The sequence below is a fragment of the Littorina saxatilis genome, unplaced genomic scaffold (assembly GCF_037325665.1).
Source record: "Littorina saxatilis isolate snail1 unplaced genomic scaffold, US_GU_Lsax_2.0 scaffold_1453, whole genome shotgun sequence".
Taxonomy (NCBI): Eukaryota; Metazoa; Mollusca; class Gastropoda; order Littorinimorpha; family Littorinidae; genus Littorina; species Littorina saxatilis.
The window spans coordinates 5,001-17,500 of record NW_027126044.1 but is presented as its reverse complement, the minus strand read 5'-3'; the positions used below and the strand labels follow the sequence as shown (position 1 = coordinate 17,500).

Here is a 12,500-nt window from a genome sequence, read left to right as displayed (position 1 = left end):
CGATTCAGAATCGATTCCACGTTGTTTTTCTCGAACGTGTTATTATACAATTAGGCTTATTGACAGAGAAGCAAATTTTAGGGAACAAATATGTAGGTTTAGATTTAACCATTTGCTCCCTATTTGAAATGTATCTACGTGATAAACTGTTTTGCGAGTGTGTTTGGATGGATGAACCTAAACTGGTATGGGTGTGAGGAAAACGGGACCGAGTTGAAGTCGCGAATTGCTGACACGTCTGTCACCGCCGATTGATTGCATTTTGAAGGAATATGACTGGATTACGGAAAAATACACACATGTTAAGTTCCTGGATACCTTCATCGCCAATGTGGACTTACTGCAGAGCCAGACAAAAGAGTAGACTTGCTCGCAAAACACGTGAAACAGCCGATGTTTGATAGCGAAGCCAAACCGTGCCAGGTAAGGACGCTTCTCGGTCTTGCTACGCATGTCACCAGTGACAGTGTTGTTGCTTTGAGTTTGACTAACAAACTCGAAACTGTCATTTAAAACATGAGCCAAATGTGTATTGATTGTGTGATTAGTCTATGTGACAGGGCTTCTATTATCTGTGCTCCCTAGCTTCTGTCAGTTCCCACACCGACACTGCCAGAGAAACTGAAGACGCACACCAAACACATTACTGACAGACTCTCAAAAGTCGTCTGCTAACGATGCAAGGGAGGGTACTCGTGTTTTTGTTTTGGTTCGCTAGCATCTGGGTATCTTGTAAGTTGAATGTTCGTTTTTTTTCGATCTGCATTGCTTTCATAATGAAAGAAACGTTTGTTTATTGCATCCCATACATCAGATCAGTTCTGAGATTCATTTTTGCGTGCAACTGATATGGTTTTCTGAGCCGTGCAATACGATTTTGGAACTTCATACAAATGTGTCACATTGTTCGGCGCGAGGTCAAAGGTCGGGAGGAAAGTAGTTCTTTGCCCAAATCGGAATCTGCACTATCATATATTTTTTTGAGTCCATGATGTATTTATTGAGCTATAAAAATACAACATATATACCCATACTGAAGTAACAGAGACAAAGAAGGGAGGTCATGGGATATTATGTTATTTAGTGTTATGAAGGCATCATTTACAATATTAAAGGCGTTCTAAAAAGACAATTAAAAAAAAAGCTAAATAGTTACATGAGAAGAATACAGAGACAATTGCAACTCACGAGGTTTTGCAGAAGCGACGCAAACATACAGGCCAATAAGAAGACACATTGTTTCCCTGTCCATCGTCGCAGCGGAAAGAGAAATATTTCACTATGAACTCTAAGTCAATATTCCAAAAGCAAGCCACTCTGAAGCATGCGATACCAGAGCAGTTTGAGCAGTATCTGTGCTGTTTTTCCGTGTGTTAAGACTGAGACGATGTTCTCCGACTGATTTCGGTTTATAAATATGAACTAAATGGAAACAGATAATGGGGAGTGGTTGGGGTGAGGTCTGGGAAAGAGGGGTTGGGAGTTGAGGGCTTAGGCCATGTGCACGTAATCGAACGTGCACCTTTTACTGAAATGAATGACGACATGCACGTATATTGTTCCGTGGACCGCTTAATTCGAAGCACGTGCGTTCAGGCTGCGCCGTATTGCTCCTGGTGGTTTATTCGTTTTGGGAATTCCCGTTCGTGGTAAATGTCGGATGCATTGACGTGTTGCTGCCTTACCTTGTATGGTTTACATTTCCTGGAGGTAAGAGAGGTTACAAGGTAACACATTCGTATAGCGTATCAGAAGACATGTAACACTTAAATAGAGTTGTTAAACACAGTTACACACTTACTCTTAAGCCAACTCTTATTGTGGTAAAAAAACCAATGCCATCCTCAGCAACTGAGAAAAAAGTGCATTAATTTAGTGTATTCCGTAGTTTACTTTATTTGTGTTTGCTTCTGCTGTAATGTCATATATGAACATAAAAGAAGAAAAACAAATGTTACAAGAAAAAAAAAGACCGCATTGCACGGGCCGCTCATTGCCTAAAGTGACAAGCTAGTATAGCGCAGTAGCGTAAATCGCTCAACAAAAAAGCAGGGTTTTTTCTTTTCAACTTTCTGAGCTTTTTTTTTAATAACATATCTATTACCTAAGAGACCGACTGTATATTGTGTTATTGTATTTGTCAGACTTGATTGTACCACTCTCTACACATGTTGAAATGCGCTTAGAGCCAACTATTTTTGTTTTTTGTAAGGGATAGGCGCAATATGAATACACTTTATTATTATTATTATATTATTATTATTAGATTATGTTTTTGGATTCAGAAAATGATAACGAAGAAGCTGCAATAATTTGTGACCCTCCACCACGGAATGAGTCGCATGTCACCTTTGCATGATTTTCATATTTTTACATTTTCCTAAAGAGTTGTTAATGCTCTATCTAGTGGTGAAAACCGTTTTAGAAAAGAGCGAAAACTTTTTGAGTTATAAGCCTGTGACTAAGGTGACCCTCACACTGTTACCAGACACCCCCCGGACTTATATTAAGCCTAGCGCAGAACCGCGCGAGGTACATAGATAGATAGATAGATAGATAGATAATTTATTGCCAAGTGTACAATACATGAATGAACATAAAAAATACACGAGGAAAGCAGCTTGCTGTGTGATAAAAACAAAAATAAATAGCATTCATACATCACTGGCGCATAGCATCATACATACATGGGTAAGACAATTTGGTATCACAGTAACTAATACATACACTATACAGACATGGTGAGAACTATGAAACTCTAAGAGCTATCGGAACCACAATAAAAGTACGCAGAATAAGATAGGATCCCCCCCCCCCCCCCCCCCACTATCAACTACTGTAAGAACTGAACATGTTCCATACTGATAAAATGTACCTCTAAAACAGCACATAAAAATAAACTCTTCCAACACATCACAGTGGTTAAAGAACGACTAAAACTACTAAAACATACTAGATGTGTATTCCGGTAATATAACCAGCTGCTAAAACATGCGACTCATTTCGTGGTGGAGGGTCACATTTTTGGATCGGTTACTAAATAGAATATTGATTTTTGTAATGTCTCAACTCATTAATTAATTTTGAAGCTTTCTGTTGTCCGGTTTTTGTCAAAAATTGTTTGCCCAACATTTCAATCAATTTGATCAACAAATAAGGGCATGACATTGCCGCCTCAATTGTCATAATAAGTCGGATAATGATGTCATCAAATACATTATCGAACAAATTCAAAAATCACGTGGAATATTTTGCACACACACACACACACACACACACACACACACACACACACACAACCACACACACATACACGCACGCACGCATGTACGTACGTACGCCCGCACGCCTGCACGCACACACACACGCACACACACACACACACACACACACACACACACACATTCACACATACACACACACATGCTTACACCACGACCCTCGTCTCGATTCCTAGTCTATGTTAAATCATTTAGTCAATGTTAAAAAAAAAAATGTAAAAAAAAAAAAAAATTAAATAAAAAAAAGGTTTGGAGTACGTGACTGACGGACGACACTCTGCAGATTTGTTCAATTAATCTCTTTGTTAGGAATGTGTGTCTTCAAAATGTGATTGGAGCCTTTGCTCAATTTGGGAATTCTCGTTATTTAACGTGGGGCTTAAAACTAGCGCTGGGAAGGCCCGTTTCTCGGCTGGATGAGTCAAATCGTGCACGTGCAGCTCCGCCCCAACTTCCAAAAATAGAAAGCAGAAAAGCCACAGACCGTACCGACTTGGGTTTTAACAAAGACGCAGTTCAAAACACAATGTACTCGATATTTGCAGCTTGGTTTATTGTTTAGCCGCCTTTATGCAATACGCTCTGGTTGTTTTTTTGTAGTAACCGTCCACTCAAACAAGTCACGTTACCCAGCTTGGTTTTTATCTCAATTAACAGTTTGCATGTTTCGCTTTTGATCTGTATGTTGCTTACTTTGTCATGTTGTGCTTACTTGTCGATTGTTTGCTGTGTCGTTCGTTTAATTTGTTTATTTGTCATGTTGCTTTACTTGTTTATCATTTATTAGACATTTGTATTAGAAGTAAGGACCGGTTGTAAGAAAAGGCGTCGCCTTAAACCTCTATCCTTGAAAAATAAAGTTCCACCATCCTCATCTCTGTCCTGGCCTCACAATAAACATAACTGACATATCCCTAAACAGATTGCCAACGTTCCAAAATGTAGAATAAAAAAAACGAGAAAGGAAAGTCGTTGGAACGTTGTTATTGACAACATGACGTTACAGTCACAAAGATGTCGGCCCAACGGTCTTTTAAGTGAACAAACAAACATCACAATAAACTTATTTTGATGGAATTCAGTTTTCGCCCACTCGCAAGGAAGCCGAGCGAATGAATGATTGTATGACGAACACAAATTATTGTTTGTCTGTTCACTTGAAAGACCGTTAGGTCGACATGTTTGTGACTGTAACGTAATTTTATCAATAACAACGTTCCAACAACCTACCTTTCTTGTTTTTTGATTCTCAATAAAACATATGTCCTGTATAAATGACATTTTCGAAAACATAACAGTCCATGCCAATGTTTCAAGTTGTTGTCAAAATAAGGAGGTGTTGCAACCTTGCGGTCGATACCTTCTTCAGTTCTTCTACTATCTTTGAGTTTTCAAGGCGTTAGTAGATTACTTGTATGTGAAGTCAATCGATGAATATCTCAAAATGTTTGTGTATACATGAGCATTAATTGTTGTAAAGTATGTTGGACTCGAAAACACACACACACACACACACACACACACGCACACACATACACACACACACACACACACACGTACACACACACACGCACACACACACACACACACACTGACACACACACACACACACACACACACACACACACACACACACACACACACAATGCTACGTGTCGCACAAGGCAAACAAATCAAGAACGGAGGGAGAGATACGTCAGGATTTAATTGTCTTCATGTTGTAGTGGAGACACTCATTCAAGGGGTGTACTGGTCTTCTTTTAATGGTTATAGTTACGTGGTTACCTCCCTTACACTATTTCAGACGCAGCAGACATTTTGAATATCTGCTCTTCCTCTATCCCGAGTGCAACCTTCAGTCAAATATTGACTGCATGTTAACAACAACAACAGCATCCACAGAAATACCCACCACCCCTTTTAAAAACAATGAGAGAAAAAGCGATCATACACAACATAGTTCAATTAGTCGCGTACACCTGCGACAGCAAAGACGCATACAGATATAAGTATGTGCCATCATCCACAATGAAACTCACACACACACACACTGATGCCATCGCATCGGAGCTGTCTGCAGCTCACAAATCATTCACCATTCTCAGTTAACTCAAATAAATGCTTTCGCTTGTGCCCAACATTGATTATTCAACACATATTTAAACACATGAGCTTCGCCAAGAAAAGGTTATCGAAGGATGGGATCGATGACAATTGAATGAGGTTTTGTAAAATCTTAACTGATTAATTTTAGTTTTTTTGTAAACAGAAGAACGGTTAAATTATCGGACCGTTTAGTTGAGGATAAAAATAACTTCGACTTATCGGCCTTTAAAATTGACAAACACGGGACACAAACTAATGATGATAATTATGACGTATCTCAGAGTATGATTTTGTATGTTTTTTTATTTAAATTTTTTGTATTTCATCTTTCAAACCGAGAGGGTCATGCATGATTTTTTTCTGGGATCATAGACTTTGCATTACTGAAAGGTTCAAGAACATACCACCTCTGCTTCACTTTCATCTGTACTGTAGGGGGTCAGGTACCGATATCCAACATTTGTTGGAAATATATCTGAACGCCCTCGGCTAATACAAGCTGTAGACGGTCAGAAAACCTGTGTACCAAATACAGTACACTGACTGGCCTGCCTTCCTCTGCTGACGGAGAGTACTGAATGATGAATGGGAAGAGGAAAACAGACTCAAGTGCCTACTGGTGCATGTTCAGGCTGCTTGGCTGTGTTACTTCCAAACACACTAAAGCTCCTTAACTTATACATAAAACCGGTTTCGTTCTGAGTTTCATTATGGAGTGTTTCAGTGGTATCATTCTGTTTTGCCTCTTCCAGGTCCTTGTCATCAAACTGCTCAAAATCGTCCTCTGGTGAGCCTTCATCGTCGCCAGAAACATAGCTGCCCGTAGTTGCACTGTAAACGCAATCATTGTGATAATGAATGTAACAGTCAGCGCAGGTAATTGTGACCCTCCACCACGAAATGGGTCGCATGTCACCTCGCGCGGTTCTGCGCTAGGCTTAATATCCGGGGAGTGTTTGGTAACAGTGTGAGGGTCACCTTAGTCACAGGCTTATAACTCAAAGTTTTCGCTCTTTTTTTAAAACAGTTTTCACCACTGGATAGATCATAAAAAAACTCTTTAGGAAAATGTAAAAATATGAAAATCATGCAAAGGTGACATGCGACTCATTCCGTGGTGGAGGGTCACATAAATTATAGTAGCATCAAAGAGTAAGAGGAGTTAGACGTTTGGCAGTCGGCTAAGCATGTAAGGTTCACATGATAACAATAAATGTATTCACGTCGACTTTCGCCGGAAAAGCTCCTCATGACTTATATATATATATATATATCTAAAAGGTTTAATGTTGATCAATGATAAATGATGAATTTATGTACGCAGGATTGAACGACTGATTGGTTGATCTGCTTTGCTTGTCATTTATACAATCGTATGATCATCACCCATCAGTTGTGACACGTTCTCGAAAAACAATAGCACAACTTCGGATATAACAGATTAAAAGCCGAAAACTGTGGAGAGGTTCAGCAGCAAACCTTACATATTGTGCTATTTCCAAACTAAGAAAGGTCTGCCACATTATAAATTTCAATCATGATATCATGTCCATCTGAACATGTTTTATTCTTTAAAGAAAAAAAAACCCATCAATGTAAATATGTCAAATGCAATGCCTTTTTCGTGCAAATAGGAGCATCATTCGCTAGTTTGTGTAAGAGAACCAGGTCGCTCCAGAGCTGTACTTACATGTCCGGCATTGCAGCAGTGCAGACTTCAGCATCATCAGTAATCAGCTGGTCACGATCATCTTGTAGACCAGTACTGGCACCACTAGGCTCGTTCTCGATCACAGCCTTTGTAAGTAGCGGCATAGACTCTGGTGACTGGGCAGAGGTATGAGCTCTTTCAAGATCATTGTCCTCCGTGCCGCATGCTTGGCCTGAGTCTTCGATGTTTTGGTCAATGTCCTGTGGGATGTCTGTGCCATTGCGTTCAGTTGCTCTGAGAGATAGAAAATCCATCTTTAAGCATATTTTTCTGAATAACTATTTCTCCACGAGAGAAAAGCAAGCAAACAAACAAACAAACACATAAACAAACAAACAACTATGGCAAGCTAACCGAGCCAAAACAAAACATAGTTGAACACAAATAGATAATAAATAACATGCGAACAGCAAAGACACACATAAACAGAACAACCAAAGATGTGGCGTTAGATTCAGTTTGGATTGATATCAATGTCAGGAAGAAAATAACGATGGAGTTCCGGTTCCAAACCATCAATACGAGTAATAGAGAAGAACAAAAACCGTTTAGCGTATTTCTAATGTAGTTGAAAAACGAAGTGACACTCACGGCGTGGTTGTGCCGTCAGCTTCAACATCATGAGCAAGCTGTTTCCCTGCCCCATTTTGCAAAGGCGAGAGGGCCGAATTTGACGACGCATTTCGTACGTGACCATTCACGAACGTGTTGTTGGCTCCAATACTGCCCGCACTGGTACCAGGAAGTCCCTGTTCTAGGTCCCTGGACCTCTCACAACGCATCCCATAAAGATCACAACGAAAATTCCTGAAACCAGTGCCAATACTGCAAGAGACAGAATCACATACTAATTAATAATGTTCGAAACACACACACACACACACACACACACACACACACACACACACACACACACACACACACACACACACACGCACACACACATACACACACACACACACGCACGCACACCCAGCAAAATTAATACAAGTACACTATCGCCGGTGTTGAAGGAAAACAACCATTCCGCTGTGTAAAATAGCCCTACGGACTTACGTTCCTATAATTTCGAGTGGACTATGTTGCTAGAACAAAACAAGCCTTTATGTAAGGGTAAGAGTTTGATTCCTGCATGGGGCACATCTTTTTCTCTTACTTTTAAACGGTAAATTGTCTCAGCCTATTGACTTATTTCCACTGAGAGGGGTACGGTAATTAGCAAATCATCTACCTTTTGAACAAGCAAGCAAACAAGCTGGACATGATTTAGACACAGTCTTCAATTTCCCAAAACAACGAAGTTAACGTTTATCCATCCTACTCTCTCAATATCTCTCTATCTATTCATTTATGTGTCTGTCTGTCTATCTTAACTTCTATATATATAGGAATTCAAGAACAGTGCGTGTTCAGCTTTTTTGAACAAACCGAAGCCATTCAATGGTATAATACTGTAATATGTCTGTTTTGTACCGTGGAGATACAACAACGCCATCAAAGATACAAGCAGCCAACCAACACCCAACCAACCAGCCAAGCAACCAATCGACCAACCAACAAACAAACAAAAGGGAATTTCAAAAAGACAACAACAAACAGCAAACTAGGAACCAAACAAAAAAGTAATAACACAGATATGCATTACCTTTCTCGAAATGTGTAAACAGCAATCCCTGCAAGTACAATCACAAGTATCGTAGTGGTCACACCTAAACCAATGGCCACTTTGTGGTCGGCACTCTCGTTGGTTTCGCGTTTGTCTGAAAATAGGGGAGACTGTTAATTTGGATTGTGTATCACACTCATTTAATCTTCATCATGTGTAGATGGGATGGATAGCAGCATGTCTGTGCGATAGGCTTTTGCGTCTAAGGCTCACGAAGTAATGGTATAACACAAGTGTTTGCAGAAAAAGTACTTGTTATCACAGGTTAACACAAACAAATAAAAACACATGCATTTGCTAAAGGGTCGCATAGAATAGTTTCGTGCTTCAACATGGCAGAACAGTCTACACGTTAAATCTGTTTGAACACTTGACATGTACAAATGTGTTCACTTAGTTTTCAAATGCTAAACATTTTTCAAGTGTGTGCAGGTTTAGTTGTAATTTGCTTTGTTGAAGAGAGTCGTGCGGCTTTTTCTTTGCATTAAAAGTAAAATCTAAGCAAGTTACGCACCTTTTGGAGCGGGCGACATAGTAGCATCTGGCGCTGTTGTCCCAGTAGGATATGTGGATAGTGGTTCTTTACATAAAGAGAAATGCAAAACAATGTGAACATGTGTGCATACATAACACTTGTCCATATTACTTCACCGTCTTAGTTTAACTTTCTGATTGGAGAGAACTCACAGTACGTCGACTGCTTTCTTTACCTGATGTAATATATTTGTATTGCTGAAGTTTCAAATGGTACCTGTTGCCTGGTTGTTCAGTTGCTTTCGTGTCAGTTTGCTTGTTAATCCATTATTAAATTGCTTTTGAATGTATCCCAACATTTCTGGAGGTTGTTTACTGAAGTATTCCGCATTTAACATGTGTTCTGTCCAAACACATCCCGGGGACACACACACACACACACACACACACACACACACACACACACACACACACACACACACACACACGTATACGTACACACACAAACACGTCATACCAATTAAAAAAAAAATATATATATATATATATTTAACTTTTCGTTAAAAGTACAAGCGATCGAGTGCACATTTTGGCATTTTTAGCAGCGCTTTCATTATAAATTTATATTAAAAATGCCAAAATGTGCACTCGATCGCTTGTACTTTTAAAGAAAAGTTAAATATAGAATGACGTCAAGAGCGAGAATGCATAGAAATTACGTCATGAGCAAGGGAGATCATCCTTTACTCTGTGTGTGTCTCCACCGCCTACATTCCAACAAGGAATTTTGAAAGCAGGGAGCACACTAGAGGTAATGGAAGAGGTGGGGGGAGGGGGTAAGAATTAGATCTAGAAAGAACTCTTCACAGACAGCCTACTGGAGAATCAAACCCTTTCGGAGCCGATTGCAACACTGAACAAGAATAACCCGAGGAGAGTTCTATATATACACTTTAGTGTAGATTGCATAACGTACCTTTAACCGGCCACGTACAGTCGAAATTGTGTATATCTGACATGTGCAGTGTGACTCGAAAGTTTGTCTGCCTTTCTCGTTCATCGATGTCAATGATGATTGTTTCATTATGCATTCCCACATATGTGTAGCCCTTTTTTGTACTGTTGCAGGTAGTCCGTAAGGTGCGGTTGATCCAGGCGCAAAATAAGAACTCCTCTGAAAAACAAAAGCAAGGGAGGAGGGGCGGGTATATAACAGATGCCAATGTTTTACGTTGTATTAATTCTAATCAATGACATGAGGAAATTGTGTCGCATTGTGACATTGCAATATAAACAAGTCGCGTAAGGCGAAATTACTACATTTAGTCAAGCTGTCGAACTCACGGAATGAAACTAAACGCACTTTTTTTTTCTTCACCAAGACAGTACAGCTTCGTCAATCCCCGCGAGAAGGAAATCGCTCACCTCCCACGTGCAAAACGCAGTGATATGCACACGCCAGAATAGCGCGGTAGCGTATTGTGCTAAGCAGGAAAGCGCGCTTTTCTGTATTCGTGTTAACTTTCTGAGCTTGTTTTGAATACAACCTATCATATCTATATGTTTTTGGAATCAGGAAACGATAAAGAATAAGATGAAATCATTTTTGGATCGATTTCTTAAATTTTAATCGTAAGACTAATTAATCTATTTTCGTTAATTGTGATCACATTTTAAGAGTAAACATGACATATGTATTATATTTTTAGATTCAGAATGTGATGAAGAATACGATGCAATCAATTTTAAATCTGTTTGCGAACAATTTATTTTAATGACAACTTTAATGAGCAAACTCATCAATTAATGTGTAAGCCTCCAAGCTGAAATGCAATACCAAAGTCCGGGCGTCGTCGAAGATTACTTGACCAAAATTTCAACCAATTTGGTTTAAAAATGAGAGCGTGACAGTGCCGCCTCAACTTTCACGAAAAGCCGGATATGACGTCATCAAAGACATTTATCAAAAAAAATGAAAAAAAACCGTCTGGGGATATCATACCCAGGAACTCCCATGTAAAATGTCATGAAGATCGGTCTAGTAGTTTTCTCTAAATCGCTCTTCACACACACACACACACACACACACACACACACACACACACACACACACACACACACACACACATATATATATATATATACACCACACCCTCGTCTCGATTCCCCCCTCTACGTTAAAACATTTAGTCAAAACTTGACTAAAATGATGTAAAAACGTGAGGGTGAGTTTGCTCAAACCTCCTTATTTCAAAATACAGGAGGATGTGCATTGATGAAGATCGGAATACTGCCCAAAACACCGCCCCAAGCCCTGGATGGACTTGTGTTTCTCACAACAACTTGATCCCGTCTTATCTTATTTAACTCATTGTCTCCCAGGTATGAATATATCCGTACCCACATATATGGGTCTATCTGACCCGGTACGGATATATCCGCCCTTACTGTTAGCTTCAGTCGCTTCCTGTAACGTTGATCTAACGCCTGCATTCCAGCGTGTTGATACAGTTACTACACAGTTACTACAATTCTGAGTGACTTTCTGCAGCAATGCTGGTCTCCGCTAAAAAAAAACTTGGTCAACATAGGTGGGGTAGAAAGTGTTAAAAAGTGTTGTTGCTGTTGTTGTTGATGTTGTATTTTTTGCTGCTGTTGTTTTGGTTATTGTTGTTGTTGTTGTTAGTGGTTAAGGTGGTGGTGGCGTTGGGGGTGGTTTTGTTGTAGTAGTAGTAGTAGTAGTAGTAGTAGTAGTAGTAGTAGTAGTAGTAGTTGTAGTTGTTGTTGGTGGTGGTGTTATTGTTGTTGTTGTAGTTTTTGTTGTTGTTGTTGTTGGTGGTGGTGGTGTTATTGTTGTTGGTGTTGGTGTTGTTGTTGTTGATGTTGTCCAGATTACAAATTACAATTACCAAGCGTTGTCGACTTCTTCAAGTACACCGATACAACAACACCTTCCGTCAGCTTGTCTAAACCTTTGACATGGAACCCAAGTCGTGAACTGGATAAAGCTACGCATGACGCGTTGAGCTCCGACTCTGAAACAGTCATACAGACACAGACAGACGCACGCACAGACACACACACACACACACACACACACACACACACACGCACCCACACACGTACACACAAACACACACACGCGCGCACACACACACACACATACACGCACACACACACACACACACACGCACCCACACACGTACACACAAACACACACGCGCGCGCACACACACACACACACATACACGCGCACACACAC

At 40.0% G+C, this 12,500-nt stretch overlaps 1 protein-coding gene across 1 annotated transcript; it reads right to left on the bottom strand.

Annotated features, from left to right (window-relative positions):
• Positions 1–4,967: 4,967 nt before the first annotated feature.
• Positions 4,968–12,318, bottom strand: LOC138954496 (uncharacterized). Its single transcript, XM_070326327.1, has 7 exons — positions 12,148–12,318; positions 10,215–10,412; positions 9,279–9,344; positions 8,744–8,858; positions 7,690–7,923; positions 7,078–7,332; positions 4,968–6,218 (listed from the first exon to the last, which is right to left on the bottom strand). Exons 1-7 carry the CDS (start codon positions 12,284–12,286, stop codon positions 5,993–5,995), a joined length of 1,233 nt encoding a protein of 410 aa, XP_070182428.1. The 5' UTR covers positions 12,287–12,318; the 3' UTR covers positions 4,968–5,992.
• Positions 12,319–12,500: the final 182 nt, after the last annotated feature.

Bases quoted from the DNA above. Each gene is read 5' to 3' on its own strand.
- LOC138954496 (XM_070326327.1), bottom strand. From the start codon at position 12,286: ATGACTGTTTCAGAGTCGGAGCTCAACGCGTCATGCGTAGCTTTATCC. The intron at 9,345-10,214 runs GTACGTTATGCA...CTTTATGTAAAG, and splicing joins CTGTACGTGGCCGGTTAAAG to AACCACTATCCACATATCCT. The intron at 6,219-7,077 runs GTAAGTACAGCT...TTGCGTTTACAG, and splicing joins ACTGCTGCAATGCCGGACAT to TGCAACTACGGGCAGCTATG.